Consider the following 22,403-nt stretch of genomic DNA (forward strand, 5'->3'; position numbering starts at 1 on the left):
ATACCACCACCAAGTCCGTGCGTAGGGATAGCCTCAGGCATGTTCGGATCCCAGTTTCCCACCAGGAAGCCAACACTGCACACTGCCAATCATACGCAGTGTGTGTATGTGCAGCTGCGGTCCAGGAAATGGCGCACTGCCTATGATTGACGGTGTGCAGTGAGGGCTACCTGGCAGGATTGCTTAGGTGGTTTGGGACTACGATCCGAACACGCCCGAGCCCATCCCTATCCGTGTGTTTAGGAGAGTGTTAAGCATGTGTAAATAAATGCACGTAAACCCAAAACTATGCAGTTTTATCTTTACTATCCTTTATTCAGTAATGTGAAGGAGGCACTTATTGTTTGTGATTGTAATAGTGAATGCAAAAATAATCATGTATTACATTCCCAAAGCAGATTTGTTGTCATATTACAAAATGCATATATTACAATACTAATATGTAAACCCAATATTTCATATTCTTGATATGTGCCTGCTGTACCATGCATTTTTATGAAAAAGTGACCACACTAGGCACGAGAGCACAGCATGCTCAGTTCTCTAGCTATGCTGGAAACTCAGCCTGCTCTCCTGGATGATCAGACTTATCCTGACATGCTCCACCCCCCTTCAGCCATTCACTGAGAAGATCCTGGTGCTGCTGTTTCACTTACCTCAGCTCTCTGAGCTACTTATGCAGCTGAGAACAGAGGGTTTGTGACCACTTATAAACAAAAAAAAGGAAAAAAAAAAAGGTATTAATAATGTTACTTTTTTACACAGATGGTTTGCCTTTAATTTCTATTGTAAATGGAATGGCTTGTTTTACAAGATGAGGTTTTACATATACTTTAACCTGTCATGGAAAAAATACAGGGGCTTCTACTACTGATCTCATACTGATTTGGCTAGTTGCTTAGCTTTTTACACTGACTCATTCAATGCATTGGGGTTGATTTACTAAAACTGGAGAGTGCAACATGTGGCACAGCTCTTCATAGAAACCAATCAGCTTCCAGTTTTTTTTTTGTCAAAGCTTAATTGAACAAACTGAAGTTAGAAGTTGATTGGCTGCCATGCACAGCTGCAACAGATTTTGCACTCTCCAGTTTTAGTAAATCAACCCCATTGAGTCACTAACTGTGAATAAGCTTGAGGATCAGGAAAGAAGTACTTGTCTACATACCGTATATACTCGAGTATAAGTTGACCCGAGTCCCCTAATTTACCACAAAAAACTGGGAAAAACCTATTGACCCGAGTATAAGACGAGGGTGAGAAATGCAGCAGCTACTGTAAGTGGAAAAAGAGGGTCAACAATGCCCATCTGCAGCTGCATGCCTCCCTGTGTCCTGTGCATGTGTCCTGTGCAGCCTACATGTGTCCTGTGTCCTTTACATGTGCATGTGTCCTGTGTCCCTGTGCAACCTCTGTGTGGCGATCTCCATCCTCCCTGTGGCGATCTCCATCCTCCCTGTGGCGATCTCCATCCTCCCTGTGGCGATCTCCATCCTCCCTGTGGCAATCTCCATCCTCCCTGTGGCAATCTCCATCCTCCCTGTGGCAATCTCCATCCTCCCTGTGGCAATCTCCATCCTCCCTGTGGCAATCTCCATCCTCCCTGTGGCAATCTCCATCCTCCCTGTGGCAATCTCCATCCTCCCTGTGGCAATCTCCATCCTCCCTGTGGCAATCTCCATCCTCCATCCTCCCTGTGGCAATCTCCATCCTCCCTGTGGCAATCTCCATCCTCCCTGTGGCAATCTCCATCCTCCCTGTGGCAATCTCCATCCTCCCTGTGGCAATCTCCATCCTCCCTGTGGCAATCTCCATCCTCCCTGTGGCAATCTCCATCCTCCCTGTGGCAATCTCCATCCTCCCTGTGGCAATCTCCATCCTCCATCCTCCCTGTGGCAATCTCCATCCTCCCTGTGGCAATCTCCATCCTCCCTGTGGCAATCTCCATCCTCCCTGTGGCAATCTCCATCCTCCCTGTGGCAATCTCCATCCTCCCTGTGGCAATCTCCATCCTCCCTGTGGCAATCTCCATCCTCCCTGTGGCAATCTCCATCCTCCCTGTGGCAATCTCCATCCTCCCTGTGGCAATCTCCATCCTCCCTGTGGCAATCTCCATCCTCCCTGTGGCAATCTCCATCCTCCGATCAGCGTGTGATAATACCAGCCGGCGGCCATTCCACTGTTTAAAAGCCGCGCCTTCTCCTCGTCTGTGATAGGCAGAACACTCAGCAGTCAACGGTCAGCCTATCACGGACATTCTCTCATCCTCATACCATGGAGGAGTATGAGAGAATGTCCGTGATAGGCTGTACACTGACTGCTGAGAAATGGAGTGTTCAGCCTATCACAGACGAGGAGGAGGAGCGGCTTTTGAAAGCTGGAATAGCCTCCGAACAAAATTATCACACGCTGGCCGCCGTCTGCCTGCATGATAGGCAGACGGCGGCGACTCGAGTATAAGTCGAGGGGGGCACTGTTAGCCTAAAAAAAAAAGGCTGAAAATCTCGACTTATACTCGAGTATATACGGTACGTGTTTCAGTTTATTGACACAAAGATGGAGATATAATAAAATTGGACCACACAAAACTTGGTGCAGCTGTGAATAATAATTAATCAGCTTTTAACCTCAATTAAGCTTTGACAATGAAACCTAGAAGCTGAACCAGATTCCATGAACTCCAGTATTAGTAAATCTCCCATAGTTATTAAACCAGAGTTAGCATGAAAGCCTCCATGTTTCTTCCAGTACGTGTTTACTCTAAAAATGTAAATCTAGTCTGGAGTAGGAGGGAGTACTGCTAAAAACATTGTAGCTCCAATTCTGCATACTGTGAAAACTTAATGACCAGCCATGCAACCTCAGTGATTCTAAAATGCTATTGCAGCTACAATTAGAGTACAATTTCAGACAAATAACAAAACACACAGTTGATGGACTCTAATGTGAAATGTTTTACCTGCTGAAATATTTTTTTAGCTTTGTGATTCTAACTACTCTGCCACACTATGTAGCCTTGAATGTGACACCATTATTTCCTATTTCACTTATGGAAGCTCCTGCATCGCCTGCTTGTCCAATGGACTATAAATCAGTGTGGTGATGCTAATTTATTGTCCAACAGGAGAAAAGCTGAAGAGCAAAGTGCACATCCTGGCATTATAATAACATACAGCATCTCCAAAGCTTGTATGTTATTTGCTTGAAGTACCTGTTCCTCGCAGGTGTCTATATCCAAAGAACCTGAATTGATATTTTGCACATAAAAGACCTGAGAAAAAAAAAAACAAAATTAAATTATTATTAGCAAAAACAGTACTGGCCACAATAACTGTAGATGTTATAACATAACAAGAATTGTTAAACTCCATAGCTAGATCAGTTCTCAGGTCAGTTGGATCAAATGATGGTTTAATTTTGAAGGGCAAACCACACCCTCAGCTTAGGCCAATTTGTGGTAACAGCCATTGGACAAGTTATGCCGCAGACACTCTGGCGGTCTTTCCGACGGAGTTCCGACAGAGTTCCGCTGAAACGGACTTGCCTACACACGATCACACCAAAGTCCGATTGTTTAGAACGCGATGACGTACGACGGGACTAGAAAAAGGAAGTTCAATAGCCAGTAGCCAATAGCTGCCCTTGCGTCGTTTTTGGTCCGTCGGACTAGCATACAGACGAACGGTTTTCCCGATAGGAACTGAGTCCGTCTGAGCTATTTGAAACATGTTCTATTTCTAGGTCCGTTAGAGTTTTAGAAAGAAAAAGTCAGATGAAGCCCACACACGATCGGAATGTCCGACGGAATGATTATGTCGGACCTTTTCTGACGGAAAGTCCGGTCGTGGCTACACGGCATAAGAAAACCCTGATTGCTACTGCTTTCTCCTCTGATAAGCTAACACCATGGGTACCTGCAGCATTTCTTCCACAGGTCCATTGCAAAGGCTAAATTTTAAAAGCTGCTGGAGGAGACCATTTATGATTAGCTATCAGGCCATGGGCATAGATGCAATCATAACTGCTTCAGGTCTGTTTGCACATCAGCTAAGCATGGTTCTGGTGCAAGTCTGGCCTGTTACTAGTAGGTAAAAATCACCATATATAGAACAATGAATACACCCTGTGGAACTGCGAAGAACCTTGCATATGCATAACATGGCAACAGGATAGAAAGCGTAAACTGTTCTCAGAGCTTTCCCAAAGAGAAAAGTACAGATGGCTGGAAGTGGTCTGAATGTGCCTGAACATATGGCTGCTCTTGTGTTATAAAACTCAACCCCCCCCCCCCCTTCTTCTAGATACCACCTTCCTTGGAGTATCCCTTCATTGTCCTATTAAAAATAAATAAATTGGTAAGCATACTGTAATTTTCAGTCTGGGGAGCATGTTAAGTCATGGGTCTTTCCTTAAAATCAGGGGTGGGTTGGGCCTTAATGCTGCAGAGGATGACATAACAAAATGACGTGGAGCCGATATCTGCAGCATCTTCTTGTGAGAAAGAGTGGTTACTGCTTGGAGATTTTTATTTTTTTTTAATGAGGGAAGGGCACAGGGGGTGGACTATTTATTTAATAAAAACATATGCTGAAGAAAGGCTTTAAAGTTCACCTGTGCTTTGCCCATGCAGGCATCTATCTCTAGCTTCTGTTTATGTCCCCAATTCAGCTAGGGATTTTGCAGCTGTGGTGGCAACTCAGTGAGTTTCTATGCTGAGCAATTCCTCCCTATCAAATCTGAGCAGCCCACGTGACTATAAAGTCACACATGTGGGTGTATACACAGTGGTAAATGACAGCCCACTCCCTCCCTCCTCCTCCATGTCCACTAACCAGCTAAACACAATGGGGGTGGGATATTACTTCCTGAATGATGGAGGCTTCACCTCCCTGTTATTCAAAAACACAGGCTGGAGGGGTGTAACAGCCTGTGACTGGCAAAATTCCGCCCACACCATGTTATTGCAAAAATGTAATAAAGATTTGATTTCAAATATATATTTGTAGGACAAATTAAAAAAAGTTTCATATAAATTTTTTATTTTTACTCTGTATCCAAGGGCTGTTTTTTTCCCTCCTGCTTATGTTTCCCTGCAGACAGGCTGGGAAAGAGCTGGGTCATGTGACCGCTGTATGTTAATTTTCCCCGATTAGAAGAAAGGTACTGGATGTTTTTTTTATTAAAATAAATACAGTGGCATCATCTAATTACAGAAATAGAAGGGACAATGTAAATTAAATAGTGTGTGTTTAGTATCACTTTAACCACTTGCCACCAAATCACATACATGTATGTAAATTTTTAGGAAAAGGTTGTACCGGAGTGATGCCTGCAGCTAGAGGCATCACCTCGGTACAGTTTTTTAGAGCGGACAGTCTGCTTTCATGTGATAACATCCGATGCGGCTAAGCAGCCACTCAGCTGTTATCACAAGCAGTGGGAGGGGACGTCCCCCCCCCCTCCTGCTGCCTTCCACCGCTCCGCCTGGGTCTCCCGTCCTACCAGGAGACTCGAGCGACCAGTCGTCACGACCACCGGCTGGCCGGAGACCCAAACAAAGCCCGAAACGGCTTCAATTGGGTTTCCGATATAGTAACCTGGAAGCGATGTCACACCGTCACTTCCGGTTTACTCAGCAGCTAACAAAGTATACAAAATGCAGATTTTGCCGTTTTGAATACTTTGCAGTGTAGAGGAGGGGTCTACTCCCTAAAGAGTACCTGTCACTGCCTATTACTGTCACAAGAGATGTTTACATTCCTTGTGACAGCAATAAAAGTGATCAGAATTTTTTTTTTTTAAGGGACAGTGTAAAACTAAAAAAAAAAAAAAAAAAAAAAAAAAAAAAAAATTGTTTAAAAGCACCCCCGTCCCCGCGTGTCAAAGAAAATGCATACATAAGTCATGCCCGCAAATGTAAACAGTGTTCAAATCACACATGTGAGGTATCGCCGCGATCACTAGAGTGAGAGCAATAATTCTAGCAAAAGACCTTATCTGTACCTTTAAACAGGTAACCGTTTAAACATTTTTAAGTGTTGCCTATGGACATTTTTAAGTACTGTAGTTTGTTGCCATTCAACGAGTGCGTGCAATTTTAAAGCGTAACATGTTAGGTATCTATTTACTCGGTGTAACATCATCTTTCACAATATACCAAAAAATTGGGCTAACTTTAGTGTTTAGGTTTTTTTTAAATTCAGTGAAGTGTATTTTTTCCTAAAAAATTGCGTTTGAAAGACCCCTGTGCAAATACTGTGTGACATAAAATATTGCAGCCATTGTATTCTCCAGAGTCTCTGCTACAAAAATATATATAATGTTTGGGGGTTCTAAGTAATTTTCTAGCAAAATATACTGATTTTAACTTGTAAACAACAAGTGTCAAAAATCGGCTTGGTCTTTAAGTGGTTAAGGACTCTGTTCTTTTCCCCTTGTGACAGCGCTGGTCAATCACCAAGCAATGTCACTGTCTCATGCCATTAAGATGAAGGAGTCATATGCTACGCCTATACCAACAAGTATTGTCCAGGTGAAATATATACACTTCAAGAATTCAGAAAACTTCTTTGCCGATTTATACACTTCTCTCTTCTGAAGGAATTGATGTTTGCTTCACCATGTCCTCTATGAAACTCATTGCTAAATGGCAAAGTTGGTCATCATACCAAGTCAGCAATCTCAGTGTTGTTAAGAAGAAACACTGCAGTGTCTGTATCTCTTTAGGTATGTATGATCCTGAGCAAATTTCTAAGTAAAGGTTAATTTTCAAGAATCATTAATAAATATATTTGGAAAAAGTGAAATGGGATTTGTGTTTTTTGAATGTGATCTTCTTTAACTTGCCTGATGACGTAACAGGATTAACAAAATAGTCTGTAAAATGACCACCCTGGCCACAACATATTTTAATGTTTTGGATAGTGTAGAAGGATTAAATTCATTTTCCACGCTATCCATTTTTTACGGTTCTCTGTGTCCCCACTTGGGAGACTTCTTTTCACTTCTTGTCAGTTTTACAATTGTCAGATAATGTTGCCACTTCCTGTTTGACAGAGTTAAAGCTAAACAGAAAGTGAGGGGAAATCCCTCAATGGAAACACTACTGCAATAAACACATTTTCTAGTAGTCAGGAAGGCTTATGCCTGATACACAAGATGAGATTATCAGACGAATGATTATGCTTTTTTTTTTTTTTTTTTACATGCTAGTCTCATATCGAAAATGAAATTTACTAAAGCTACAAAATGTGTAATGTAATATGTTGTAGTGTATTCGAATTGTATTGTATTTTCTAAGACAACTGTACTGAAAATTGTACGATCTGGTATCGTATGAAAAAAATGCTTGTCCCATGGGATAATATCAGATAAACTGTCGTGATTGGCTCTCGAAAGCCGTGTACTAATGACCCGATTATCGTACAATCGCTTCGATTTGTACGATTTTCTGGTCATGTGTACGTGCCATTAGATCATCTGCCAGAATTTTACAATGCTTTGTGATCATATGAGGGAGCTTTACCCTCACTTCCTATCCATGTGACATTTGTCAGACAGTATAGAAACAGTAAAGAACCCCAGAAAAACACCCTCAACAGGAACACTGACAGCACCTAAAGCCGGACCTAACAGAAGTTCTAACCCTTCCCTACTCTATTCATTGCTAAAGGAAAATATTGGCTGCAGCTGGGCTTTATAGAAAAGGATAACTACTGCATATTTTAAGTAATATTATTCACTTACCGGTTGGGGCTTCTCCCGGGAATTACATTTCTTAATGTGTTTTTTCAGCTGGTCCTCATACACTGTGCTATGAGAAAGAAATAAAGAAAAACAAATAAGATACTATTTAGGAATTACAGAAACAGTACTGTTGCTGTCAACACCCCCCATGTTACTTGTAGTTGATAGTTCTTCTCTCAGCAAAAAAATTACCAGTTACACTTACCGGTAACTGCTTTTCTAGGAAATCTACCAGGACGGCACACCTGAGAGATAAAAGGCTCCTCCCTACAGGAAACACAATCAATTGACAGCTGTTTTAAGTCCCCACCCTTCCCCTTGATCCTCAGTTTGTAGAGAAGTAACTCCTGAACCCGGTTCATAAGGGAAATCATTCCTCATAGGCACTCACCTTCTAGTATTCTACAATTTTCCCTCTACCAATGAGCAGGAAGTAGGCCTACCGTCCTGGAAGATTTCCTAGAAAAGCAGTTATCAGTAGGTGTTACTGGTCATTTTCTCTAGAAATCTTCCAGGATGGCATATCTGAGAGGATAAGCAAGAACCTCAGGCCTATCTTAGGGAGGGACCACTGCCTGAAAGACCTTCTTGGCCAATGCTCAGTTCTGCAGTGAGCTTTACCTCCACTTCATAATGCTTGTTGAAGGTATCTTAGCTGGATCATATGGCTGATCTGCAGGTCTGCTCCACTGACGTCCCAGCCTAAATTCCCAGGACAAAGGGAAGTACTCAACGTTGTTGTCTTCCCCCTTTGCCACAGCCCCCCCCAACTGCTGTCCCTCATAGGGAGCTGCAAAGTTAGGCTGTGTCCTGCACTGCACCAGTCAGTATATACACAGGGGGGGCAATGCCTTACTCTCCTCTTTCCAATCTGAGGTGGTTTAGGCAGACACTCAGTCCTCTGCACCACTTGTCCCACCGTAGTGAACTGGTGCCTCTTTGGGCTCTCTCTTCAGCCAATCGGCGTCTCCTCCAGCACTTCCCCCTTCCCGGGGTCGCACCGTCGTCCTCTGCTTATAGGTGGAAGACAGAAGGAGCCTGAGAGGCAGAGACTGTTGAGTGTTGTATATAGCAGTGTTCACCTTACTGTGACTAGATCACTGATACAGTTTCTGGGCCACCTGTGAGAAGGACTGAGCCTGCAGGATATATTTCAGCCCCAAGCCTGCCTATACCTGCCTCACAGGGTTACCATCCGTCCCTCGGTCATCTGGTTAGAAGAAAAAAAAAAAAAAAAATGTTTTGCTGTGTAGGGAGAAACACAATCAAAAAATGAGGATCAAGGGGAAGGGTGGGGACTTAAAAACAGCTGTCAATTGATTGTGTTTCCTGTGGGGAGGAGCCTCTCTTCTCTCAGGTGTGCAGTCCTGGAAGATGACTAGAGAAAAAAAAAAGATCTACCAATGTTGTTGCTGATGCCACATAGGCATCCAGATTGTGAATTCGTCAGGATAGAAACCAACCAATGACTATGAGCTTTTTGAAATGATGCAGACCTGCACATTGCTTTGCATTTCATCAGAAGTTTAATAGATGACAGTCACACATAAATGACAGTCTCTATTTATCTACCTGGATCTCATCTAGCGGTGGGTGGGAGCAGACAAAAGCACAAAATGAATGGTATTGAGCCCTTGCGTATGCAAGTGTCTGTTCCTGCAGTCACATTCACTGGGTCAGTGTAACAGTTCTTTTCATCCATAGAAGTTATGAATAAGCCCTACTGCTCCAGTTGAAGGGTAAGCCCTGAAATAGGCTCAGAATAGAATTTATAAAAACAAAAAAGTAACTGAGGGTAATAGTTTTAATGCAGTATAACTCATAGCTAACTAGGTGAACAGGCCACTGCAGTCACCCATTAAAGCCAAACCCCATGCAAATAGGTAAATACAGATATAAAGATACATATAATACTTTTCTATTTCTGGCAACCCAGTCCTGAGTTTACACAACTCTGTCACATAGCACAGGCCTGTTTGGCACACCAGAAGACTACATTTTCCCTTGCTGAAACACTTACAGGTCATGTCTCTACCCCAGCCTTTAAGCAGAAGGAACAGACTAATGAGCTCTACTTCTATCACCATGCTCATGGCACTGTAGCATAGCTGACTGGCTCCTTATGTTGTTTCCTCCTCTCCCAGTTTGAGGTCTGCAACAGGCTGATATCAATCGCTTGCATGTAATGAAATACATTTACTGATGTGTTCATACAAACATATACTGCCTTGAAAAAGTATTCACACCCCTTGAAATCTTACACATTTTGTCATGTTACAACCAAATACTTAAATGTATTTTATTGGGTTTTTATGTAATAGACCAACAGAAAGTTGCACATAATTGAAGCGGAAGGAAAATGATAAATGGTTTTCAAATTTTTTTACAAATAATTATCTGAAAAGTGTGGCGTGCATTTGTATTCAGCCCCCCTGAGTCAATACTTTGTAGAAGCACCTTTCTCTGCAATTACAGCTGCAAGTCTTTTTGGGGATGTCTCTACCAGCTTTGCACATCTAGAGAGTTACATTTTTGCCCATTCTTCTTTGCAAAATAGCTCAAGCTCTGTCAGATTGGTTTACGCAGCGCTTTACAACTTGAGGGTAGACAGTACAAATACAATACACTTTAATACAGTAGGATTCAGAGGTCCCTGCTCCTTAGAGCTTACAATCTAAGAGGGAAGGTCAAGAGATACAAAAGGTATTAACTGTGGGGATGTGCTGATGGAGAAAGTAAATGTACATTTGTTAGGTGGGGGCCAGATAGGCTTCTCTCAAGAGATGAGTTTTCAGGGGCCGTCTGAAAGTGGACAAGGTAAGAGAAAGTCAGACACATTGGGGTAGAGCATTCCAGAGGATAAGAGAGGGTCGGGAGAAGCCCTGAAGGTGAGCATGGGATGAGGTGACAAGGGAGTTAGAGAGCAGGGAGGAGCGAAGAGAACAATTAGGTTAGTATTTTGAGACTAGGTTAGTGATGTAGCGGGTTGTGGATGGCTTTGTAAGTTATTGGTAGTATCTTGAATTTAATTTGTTGGCTGTATTTATACTGAGATTAAAATTACACACAGGAGGACTCTATTTACTAATTAGGTGACTTCTGAAGGAAATTGGTTCCACTAGATTTTAGTTAGGGGTATCAGAGTAAAGGGGCTGAATGCAAATGCACGCCACAGTTTTCAGATATTTATTTGTAAAAAACATTTAGCATTTTCCTTCCACTTCACAATTATGTTCCACTTTATGTTGGTCTATCACAGGGGTCTCCAAACTTTCTAAAAAAAAGGGCCAGTTTATGGTCCTTCTGATTTTAGGAGGGGCGGATGTTGGTGTCAGTGGGGGGAATAATCCCCAATCAGGGTCAGTGGGAGGAATAGTACCCTATTGTTGCGGTCAGTGCGAGGAATAGTGTACCATTATTGGTGCCTGTAGGAAGAATAATGCCCCATAATTGGTATCAGTGGGAGGAATAGTGTCTTGTATCAGTGAGGGGAACACTGCCGCAAGGGCCAGGTAAAGGCAAGCAAAGGGCCGCATGTGGCCCCCGGGCCGCAGTTTGGAGACCACTGGTCTATCACATAAAATCCCAATAAAATACATTTACGTTTTTGGTTGTAACATGAGAAAATGTGGAAAATTTCAAGGCGTACGAATACTTTTTCAAGACACTGTAGCTGTATTAATTTGGGTAGTTTATAGGTGACTGGAGTTTAGTTGCAACTTTATAACCCTGAGCTACTTTTGTTGTTTAGACAAGTATTATACAGATAACAAACCAAATTGACTAAAGAAGACTCACTGTTTGGGGTCCAGAGGACAAGGAATCCTTCTCTTGTTTGTTTCCTGCAATAAAACCAAAATGATTTACAGTTCATTGTTTTCAGAGCCTCCCAGGTATTGATTGTTCAAACATGGGGTGGAATGCTGCACTAAATTAGACAAGCCATACATGAGCAGATGTCTACTAAGTTACCGAGTCCCATCTAAATTACTCTAGTGACTTGCACTAACAACTGAAGTAGTTCACAAGCATTTAAAGTACAGTATATCTAAACTCTGAACAATTTAATATATTTTGGTGTATCATTCCTTTAGTGTAGTAGCTGCATTCCTTTTATTATAAGGCCTCATGCACACTGGGTGTTAAAAAAAATTGCTGTTTTTTTTTCTGCCTGTAAAGGTCCCTCTATGTTAGCCTATGCGTTCTTGCACACATAGGTATTTAACCTAGGCAGGTCTCATAGGATTGGAATTTCAGTGTGTTTTTCAACATGTTACACCCATATTGAGGTCTGGATGCCTGAACTACAAGTCCAATTTGTCACCATGATTGACGGACTTGTAGTTCTTAATGGAACCACTGCACTTATAGTCAGAGAGCTGGAGGAAGAGCCTGGCATTGCACCTGTGATTCACTGATTGTGGTTACAATGCTTTGCAGGCCCCTGCACAAAAAAATTAAAGCACATTTTTCCTGCAACAGTATGTGCATTTATTACTTATTTTTAAAAGGTGAACTGAGCTTTTAAAGTGGAACTTTACCCATAACAACTTGATTAAAAAAAATAATGTTTTTTTTAGCAAGGAATATACATTTCACATTAATAATTATGCTACCAAAATTAGTGTGTGCTCTAAATTGTCTCCAGCATTGCTCCTGTTTCTTCTTGCTAGAGGCTGCCATTTTGTTGAAGCCCAGAGCATCTGAACAAGCAGTAAATCTTTAGGCTGTCAGCAGATTGGCCGCTACATTTTCAGCACAGCACTGAAAAATAGAGAGCAACTGAGCATATGCACAGCAAGGTGAGACAGTATATTACTGGATTTTAAGTATAGAAACTTTTAATGTTTTACATAGATATTCCTGCAAAGGGGGCCAGTCTGAAGTCATCTAGGAAGACATAAAGTGGTTGTAAACCCTTACAGACCACTTTTACCTACAGGTAAGCCTATAATAAGGCTTACCTGTAGGTACCGGAAATATCTCCTAAACCTGCACGGTTTAGGAGATATTTACCATATACACTTGCGCCGATCCGCACTGTAGAAAGGGCATGATCGCATGCGCGGGAGTGCAGCACGCGACTCCAGCCAGTCACAAAGCCGGATTCCGCGGCCCCGGAAGGAAGAGGGGTGAAGATGGATGCTTCCTCCAGCGGGGACATCATGGGCTTCGTTTGCAGATAAGTGGCACATAATGGGCTAGTATGCGATGCATACTAGCCCATTATGCTTTTGCTTTGCAGGGGAATAAAGAGGAAATAAAACCCATCAGGGTTTACTTCCTCTTTAATTTTCTGACTGAAGTTCGACTTTAAGGGCTCGTTGGATTTCTAGTAGAGCCAACAAGTATTTTTTTGAACATGTAGAACAGATATAAAAAAATGCCTTCAACAGATATACGCCTTTAATACTGAACAAAACAAAACAGAGAAATAAAATAAGTTCATTGTAAGGCCCCTTTCACACTGGGGCGGTGGGGGCGTTGGTGGTAAAACAGCGCTATTTTTAGCGCTGTTTTACCGTCGTTTTTGCGGCTGTATTCGGCCGCTAGCGGTGCGGTTTTAACCCCCGCTGGCGGCCAAAAAAGGGTTAAATCCGCTCGTACAGCGCAGCTATAGCCGCGGTATTACCGTGGTATAGCTGCACTGTTCCATTGATTTCAATGGGCAGGAGCGGTGAATACACCGCTCCAAAGAAGCGGTTGGCGGGACTTTTTTTACCGTCCTGCTAGCGCACCGCTTCAGTGTGAAAGCCCGAGGGCTTTCACACTGAACAAACAGCGGAGGCTGTTTAGGGGCGGTTTGCAGGCGGTATTTTTAGCGCAATACCGCCTGCAAACCGCCCCAGTGTGAAAGGGGCCTTAGGGTTTACATACACTTTATTGTCTAATTTTCAAAAGTGAACATTCAACATAAAATAATTGAATAATCACCCTAAGCAAAACAAAACACATCCTTCCTGCAGTGGATAATTATTCAGGATTCCAATATGTTCCTCTATATACTTCTAGATTTGGGCAGATTTAAAGGATAAGGTTACCTTTAAAAAAATAAAAAATAAATGCACATCTTTTTGCAGGTAAAAAAAAAAAATGTGCAGCCAGTAAAGCAGTGATGGCGAACCTTGGCAGTAGGGCTGGGTGATTCACGATTCAAATCGAATTTTTGTTTTTTTTTGGACACTGTACCGGTCATGAGGAGCTGCGGGGAGGAGTTTTTAGGCGAAGCCGCGGCCTAATCTTAAAACTCCTGCCCGCAGTTCCTCAGGACCGGCGTGGTGAAAAAAAAAAAAAAAAAAAAAAATTGATTTGCTTAAATTTTGAATCGATTTTTTCCCCAGCCCTACTTGGCACCCCAGATGTCTTGGAACTACATTTCCCATGATGCTCATGCAATCTGCAGTGTAGTTGAGCATCATGGTAAATGTAGTTCCAAAACATCTGGGGGTGCCAAGGTTCACCATCACTGCTGTAAAGGATTAATCAGCAGATCGCGGGTGCAATGCAGGGCTCCTGCAGACTGTCAGTGTAAGCTGTCTGCTTGCACCTCGCACAGGCAGGCAGTTACACAATGACATGAACCATCAATGAACTACCTAGAGTGCTCACCAGCGCTCTGGTAGTTAATTGAAAACTACAAGCCATCAGCCGTGGTTCTCAACCATGGCCTCTCTACCCCTGGACCTTTAGCTACCTGCAGATCCCAACCTCCCACAGTCTCTTCCAGCTCCCATAGTGGCCTGTAGTGCCCCTCAACTTCTCATAGTGCCTCCAGACCCTCTAAAAGCTCTTAGTCCCCAAAGTGCCTAGCTTGCGGCAGAGCCTCCAGCCCCGCCTACAGTGCCCCCAGTCACCCTAGACTCCTGCAGAGGCCCCCAGCCCCCAGAGTCACCCCAGCTCCCTCCAGAAATATCACCCACTACAGGGCTACTAAGTCTGCTGCAAAATCTCCTAACTCCCTCCTGAACCTTCACCCCCACATGGCACCCAGCCTAACTCAGAGCTTTACAGAATATCAATACATATTTTGTATTTCCCATACTTTATGTGAGTATAAACTTTTTTTTTTTTTTTTTTTTACTCTTGGAACATGGAAAGTTTTAAAAGATTTTACTGGGCTCTGGTCTCAATAAGGTTGAGAACCAATGCTGTAGAGTACTTCAAGGCCAACGGAAAACACTATTCTCACCTAGAATAGAATCCAAGAAATGTGTGGAGAGTTCCCCAATAGGGGGATTAAAAAAAGCAGTCTGATTGTGAGAGGGGAAAGGTAGGAGCAAAGTGACGAAAAGTGATTGGGAAGTAGGGCTGCCTGTTGGGACCCTAGTTTGAACCCATCTGATTGATCCTGTGAAGCTAGTTGGGAGGGTGAAGGTCCACTTTAAAGCAAAACAAAACCCTCTAATCCTTTACAGCTAAGGAAACTGCTACTTTAGCCTCTGTTGGATTTGCAGTTGCCAGGGGTTGCACATGTGATCAGTTAACCATTTCCCATCCAGGCCAATTCTGGCACTTCGCTCCTACATGTAAAAAATCATTTTTTTCTAGAAAATGACTCAGAACCCCCAAACATAATATATGTTTATTTTAGCAGATACCCTAGGAAATAAAATGGTGGTTGTTGCAACTTTTTATGTCACAAAGTATTTGCGCAGCGATTTTTCAAACTGAATTAAAAAAAAAAAACAGTAATGTAAGCCCAATTTTTTTATATAATGTGAAAGATGATGTTACGCTGAGTAAATAGATACTCAATGTGTCACACTTTAAAATGTGCACACTTGTGGAACTTCGGTACCTAAAAATCTCTATTGGCGACACTTTACAATTTTTTACAGGTTACCTGTTTAGAGTTACAGGGGAGGTCTTGGGATAGAATTGTTGCTCTCGCTCAAACGCACGTGACGATACCTCATGTGTGATTTAAACGCCGTTTACATATGTGGGCGCAACTTACGTATGCTTTCGCTTCTGTGCCCAAGCATGTAGGGACGCTTTAATTTTTTTTTTTTTTTTTTTTATTCTTTATTTTACTTTTATACTTTCTCTTAAAAAAAATTTTTTTGATCACTTTTATTCCTATTACAAGGAATGTAAACATCCTTTGTAATAGGAATAGTGCGTGACAGGTCCTCTTTTTGGAGGTCTATAAGACCCCAGATCTCTCCTTCAGGCTGGAAAGACCAAAACAAAAAAAAAAGTCTCAGCCTTTTTCAGCCGAGACCCCGGCATTGTTTACATCCACCAGCCCGGACTTGATGTCATAACGTCGCGCCCGGGCCTCCGAGGGTCATAGAGATGACTGGGGACCATCTGGTCAACAGAAATCTCTATGGCTAACTTCCGGCGGCAACCAATTCATTCTCCGGCTCACCGATCGCACGGGCGAGAGCGGAAAAGCATCAGGGGGGGGGGGTTGTCCCCTCCCGCCGCCTGTAAGAATGATCAAGCAGCAGAACTGCCGCTATGATTGCTCTTACGGTGCACAGAATCACCAGCGGAAAAAAAATTATATCTGAATGATGCCTGTAGCTGCAGCCATAATTCAAATATCACCACTGAAAGTCCATGACGTCATATGACGTACTGCCAGTGCGAAGTGGTTAAGACACCAGCCATTTGATGGCTTGACAGTTCAGTTGAGAGCACAAACAAATGTGACAGTTATCATTCACATGGCATGCCTGAAATGGAACAGTTTTACTAAACAGGTAAATCAATTTCTAACTTATACATTTAAAAGTGGAATGAAACCTGACAATTTAACTGTTTCCCAAAACAGGAATGCCATGATGATAACTGTCACATCTGCTCGTGCTCTCAACTGAACTGTCAAGTCATCTGGTGACATAACTGGTCACATGTACAGCACCATGGCAACTGCAGATCTATTTTCGCATGTCACTTTATCACTGGAGGAATCATTGGATTTTGCCTGATCCTACTTTTATTGGACTTTTTAGCTTTGTTTATTTCATTTAATGTGCTGTACTGCCTTTTTTATATACTGTCAGTTCTGATTAGATTGAGTTTTCCTGTTATCACTCACTCTAAGGCTGGCCATACACCTATAGATTATCTGCAGATTTTCTATGGTTAGATGGAAAAAGTGGGAGATTCCTCCATCCACACAGTTTAGCAAACATGGAGAGATCTGTTGCACATTTTCTATCTAACCATAGAAAATCTGCAGATAATCTATAGGTGTATGGCCAGCTTAAGCCTCCCATCCTTGTTATATCATCCCAATGGGCTGGAAGAGATAATGCTGCACATATTCCAGTATGAACATTCCCCCCATGTACCACTGTAGTGTCCATCCCCTCTCTAATAATAATAATTACCTCCCCATTGTCTGCATGCTCACCACAGAACTTCTTCCCTTCTGATACGATCATCTTACAAAATCTCCTCTTCCTCTGTACAAAGTAACTGCATCTCCCCGGCATGGGCCCTCCAGTACTCCCAGCCCCCTCCTCTGGGACACGTTCTGCTTGGTACTCGGTGACCTCCATTAGCTCCTACGTGGCTGTATGATATTTTCTTTCCAATAACCTTCCTATATCTTCTATCGCCCCTTTTACTCTACATCAGCATAGGCACCTCTTTGCCCATAACAAAGATGCCCGCCCTTCGCAAAAAAACTTGCAGCATCCGAATGCAACATGGCGACGTAGAGACCTGAACGCCAAGACGTCAGCACGTACCGGAAGGACGTAGCGGGCGGTTGATTTGGAAATAGTACCGCGACTCCTGGAGGTCCGATAGGGAGACTGGGGTATACATAAAGGGGAACCGTATGAGAAGATAGAGAGGCCGGGATACACGGAGAGGGGTGTCCTGTGAGGAGATAGAGAGGCCCGGAGTACACTGAGAGGGGGTGTCCTGTGAGGAGATAGAGGGGTGTCCTGTGAGGGGATAGAGGGGTGTCCTGTGAAGGGATAGAGAGGCTCGGGGTACACGGAGAGGGGTGTCCTGTGAGGGGATAGAGGGGTGTCCTGTGAGGGGATAGAGGGGTGTCCTGTGAGGGGATAGAGGGGTGTCCTGTGAAGGGATAGAGGGGTGTCCTGTGAAGGGATAGAGAGGCTCGGGGTACACGGAGAGGGGTGTCCTGTGAGGGGATAGAGGGGTGTCTTGTGAGGAGATAGAGAGGCCCGGAGTACACTGAGAGGGGGTGTCCTGTGAGGGGATAGAGGGGTGTCCTGTGAGGAGATAGAGAGGCCCGGAGTACACTGAGAGGGGGTGTCCTGTGAGGGGATAGAGGGGTGTCCTGTGAAGGGATAGAGAGGCTCGGGGTACACGGAGAGGGGTGTCCTGTGAGGGGATAGAGAGGCCCGGGGTACACGGAGAGGGGTGTCCTGTGAGGGGATAGAGAGGCCCGGGGTACACGGAGAGGGGTGTCCTGTGAGGGGATAGAGGGGTGTCCTGTGAAGGGATAGAGAGGCTCGGGGTACACGGAGAGGGGTGTCCTGTGAGGGGATAGAGAGGCCCGGGGTACACGGAGAGGGGTGTCCTGTGAGGAGACACAGTACACAGTTTAGGGTGAGGGAAGCCGGTCAGGCTGGGTGCAGGTTATTATAGGGGTGACAGCAGGACTCGTGGAATTAATGGAGCTCTGAGAGGCCAGGTTCAGCCAAACAGGAGCAGGACATTATCCTGCAAACACTGGAACACTGTTAGAAAGTGAATACCACAGACATAGGCCTGTGTGCATCATGTCTCAAGTCCAGGAGTTGCTCAGCCGAGAGCTGAAGGTTCTGATGAGAGGCCAGGACTGCAAAGAGAGGTAATAATAAAAATATATATATATATATATATATGTGTGTGTGTATATAGGCTACATGCACATGTGTATGAATTTATGCTCCAGATGTGTTGCCAGAAAAAATCCCTCTAATGTTGCATATGTATGTGCGTTTATGCGCGTATGTAAAGGCATATTTAGAAGCACATGAACGTAATCTCATTCTATTGGCTGGAGTATTCGTTTTTGCCACTAGAATACATTTTATACACATGCATGCGTTTATGCGTATACGGGCATAAATTACGCTAAATTCTCCTCTCTGAATGCTACGGTCACATGACTGTAACACAGCCCTAAATACTTTACTGATCATTGGACAAATTAACAAAGGTTCCTGCGTAAATCCCTTTTTTTTTTTTTTTTTTAACATATAAACAATGTCCTAGCTTTTTTTTCAGTGCATTGCATGATTTCTGCCTATGTGAATGAGGCCATAAGTAATTTCTGATCTCACACACATTACTGTCTGATTCAAGCCAGCCATAGATGGTTAGAATCTCGGCTGGTTCAGCAGGGACCACCTGAGATTTGAACCATGTATGGGCAGACTGAATGTACACATGTTGATCAATCGATCAACTTTGGTACAACCAGCCTGTCGGATTTTACATGCGATGATTATGTTGATGGGGAAATCAATCATTGCTCCGTCTATGGCTGGCTTAAATCATACTATACATGCACACAGTGATATTTTAACCACCTCCCGCCCACTCTATGGCTGAAAGACAGCTACAGCACGGGCTCACATTGCTGGTAGGGCGTCTTTGGACGTCCTCCCATGATCGTGCTTTCCGCGTGCCCCTTTTCGGAGACTGCTGATAACAGATTGGGGTAAAGACTCAATCATAGCGGCTTTTTACCATGTGACTAGTTGTGTCCAATCACAGCTGATCTCAGTGTAAACAGTATTTACCAGTGATCTCCTCACGCTGACAGCACGAGGAGAGCCGATAACTCGTAAATCCACACAGGACATCTACACTGATAATCAGTGCAGCCTCATCAGCACACACCAGTGAAGGAGAAAAATTATTTATTTAAAAAATGTTACATAAAAACATAACAATCTAAACATTTTTGGTCATTTTTTCATTTGTTTAGCAAAAAATAAAAAAATCCAGTGGTGATTAAATACCACCAAAAGAAAGCGCTATCTCTCTCAAAAAAATTCTAAAAATGTTGTTTGGGTACAGTGTTGCATGACCACACAATTGTTATTCAAAGTGCAACAGCGCTGAAAGTTGAAAATTGGCCTGAGCAGGAAGGGGGCGAAAGTGCCCTGTAGGCAAGTGGTTTACCCTTTTCAGGGGTGTGGAAATTTTAAAAAAACCTGCTTGTCCAAGGGACGAAATCGGGGTCCAAATCTACTTGTCCCTCATGACAATCTACTTGTCCTGATAAAAATAAAATCATATTTTTAACCAAAACCTTATTTAGAGTTGAGGTGCTTTAAGGAATGTCTGGGGCTTTTAAAAACAAAAGGAGCTTTATGGCAACTTAGGCAGCCCATAGACAGTGCAAATTTCTTTACAGCAACCATGGGTTGCAGGAGAGAAATTCTCATGATCCCCCATCAACACAGACTCCCTGCTGGGAGAAGACAGAGATTATCGCTAATGACTGTAGCAGCCGCTTGCGATAATCGAAAGCCAATCCGCCAGGCTGGTTTTACCCTAGTTGACCGATCAAACAACTTAGTACATTCAGCCTGCCCATTAATGGTTCGAATTGAGGCTGCAACTAACGATTATTTTCATAATCGATTAGTTGGCCGATTATTGTGTCGATTAATCGGTTAATAACCTTAAAAAGAAGTGTGGTGTATCATTTAGTTAATATGTAAAGTTTTTAAAAAAGGCAATTTATTCTCAAATATCACTATGCTGTGGTAAATATAAATAACCAACTATATGCTTAGGGAGCAAAATATCGAATGAGAATAACAGACAGAGGTGATATACTGTATATACTATTAGAGGAGATATACTGTATATACTATTAGAGGGTGAATCTGGTAAATATCAGACTCGGAGATCAAATTTTTTAATTAAAAATCAAACAATGTCTTCCTTCAAAAAAAATGTAATTTTAAGAACGTTCATTCGATTTTCTAATCGTTAGTTGCGTCAAATCGACATTCGTTTTCAACCACAGTGACGGGAAAATAGAAAACTTCTTGGTCAAAGGAATTTTCAGACAGTGTATGTGGTTTTCGTTCAGAAATTACATTCATTTTAAAAACAGAATGTTAAAAACAAGTGAAAATTTCAAACAACATTCTTTTATTCAGCGAATGTACAATGTCTGAATATTCTCGCCTGAAAATTTGTGTGGCCAGCATAAGGCTCGGACACCTATGCAGTTTGCTTTTACGTTTAGTAACATAATGGGGTTAAAAAAACGAAAATTAGCCCTTTATAGTACAAAAAAAGCAGATAATCACTACTGTAAGGGGTTCATATTTTTTTTACTGTAGAACTGTGAAAGTAATTTACAGTAGCGATTTACTCTTTTTGTACTATAAATTTTTTGTTTTTTTAACCCCATTATGTTACTGGCCGATTAATCGATTATGAATATAGTAATCGATTAATTACATAATCGATTAGTTGTTTCAGCCCTAGTTCGAATCATGTATTGCCGGCCTTAACCACTTGCTTACTGGGCACTCAAACCCCCCTCCTGCCCAGACCATCTTTCAGCTTTCAGCGCTGACGCACTTTGAATGACAATTGCGTGGTCATACAACACTGTACCCAAATGAAACTTTTATCATTTTTTTCCCCACAAATTCTTTTGGTGGTATTTAATCACTGCTGGGATTTTTATTTTTTGCTAAACAAAAAAAGATGGAAAATTTTGAAAAATTAAAAAAAAAATCATGTTTGATAGTTTATTATAAAATTTTGCAAACCGGTAGCTTTTCCCCTTCATTGATATGCGCTGATGAGGCGGCACTGATGGGGACAGATAAGGCAGTACTGATGGGTGGAACTGATGTGCACTGGTGGGTACCACTGATAGGTGGCACTGATGGGCACTACTGATGGACACTGGTAGGTGACACTGGGCACTCATAGGTGGCACTGATGTGCAGCACTGTTGATGCACTGATGGGTGGCACGGGTGGGCACTGGTAGGCGGCACTCTTGCCTACTGCTAGGTGGCACTGGCAGGGAGCACAGGTGGGCACAGGATCTGCAGCAGCTCGCCGTCATCGAGACTGATGTCCCTCTCGCAGCCGCCGGTGATCGGCTTTTTTTTTCCTCCTCAAGCTGTCAGCGCAAGGAGAAAAAATAGCCGATTACCAGCTCTGTTGACCTCACATGATCAGTTGTCATTGGCTGACAGCTGATCACGTGGTAAGGGGTCAGGATCGACCCCTTACTCCGATCTGTGATCCAGCCAGTCTCATAGACTCGCTGATCACAGAGCGCACCTTGCGCACCCTGTAGGGAGCGCACAGGCCGCTCGGGCACAGGCCGCTCGGGCACGGGAGGACGTCAAAGGACGTACTTGCGGCAAAGCAGGTTCGCGCTGTAGCCGTCATTCGGCTATAGCGTGGATCTGACGTGGTTAAACTTATAGGCTGGGTTCACACTTATGCAAATTGGAATGCGGGTTTCCCTGAATCCAATTCGCATAGCAGGAGACTGACTGGCTCTCAATGGAGCCAGTTCACACATCTCTAGGGTGGCTGCGTAGTGGATTGCCCAGGGGTCCTGGCTCAGTTTAAGGTCCAAATTCAGGCACAAATTTGGCCCTGATTCGTCCCTGAAATGGAGAACAGGGACGCACCGGACCCCTGCTGTGAGCCACATCCGAATTAAGTGTGAACCCTTAATGT

The 22,403-nt window shown here is 43.2% G+C and overlaps 2 protein-coding genes across 3 annotated transcripts in view; one reads left to right on the forward strand and one right to left on the reverse strand.

Annotated features, from left to right (window-relative positions):
* The window catches only part of TRMT13 (tRNA methyltransferase 13 homolog), a 59,766-nt gene extending 42,313 nt beyond the window's left edge, over positions 1-17,453 (reverse strand). The window contains exons 1-4 of the mRNA XM_073593057.1: positions 17,091-17,453; positions 11,545-11,588; positions 7,747-7,813; positions 3,212-3,271 (exon numbers count right to left, since the gene is read on the reverse strand). Coding sequence (XP_073449158.1) covers positions 3,212-3,271; positions 7,747-7,813; positions 11,545-11,588; positions 17,091-17,261 — 342 coding nt within the window. The 5' untranslated portion in view covers positions 17,262-17,453. The remainder of the gene's footprint in view (positions 1-3,211; positions 3,272-7,746; positions 7,814-11,544; positions 11,589-17,090) is intronic.
* SASS6 (SAS-6 centriolar assembly protein) overlaps positions 17,434-22,403 on the forward strand; it is a 139,557-nt gene continuing 134,587 nt past the window's right edge. The window contains exons 1-2 of one of the 2 annotated variants that reach the window (XM_073593049.1): positions 17,434-18,166; positions 18,234-18,532. In XM_073593049.1, coding sequence (XP_073449150.1) covers positions 18,462-18,532 — 71 coding nt within the window. In that variant the 5' untranslated portion in view covers positions 17,434-18,166; positions 18,234-18,461. Of the gene's footprint in view, positions 18,533-22,403 lie in introns of both variants that reach the window. The other variant, XM_073593047.1, reaches the window with a different exon arrangement.

Source organism: Aquarana catesbeiana, linkage group LG07, assembly GCF_042186555.1.
Source record: "Aquarana catesbeiana isolate 2022-GZ linkage group LG07, ASM4218655v1, whole genome shotgun sequence".
Classification (NCBI taxonomy): domain Eukaryota; kingdom Metazoa; phylum Chordata; class Amphibia; order Anura; family Ranidae; genus Aquarana; species Aquarana catesbeiana.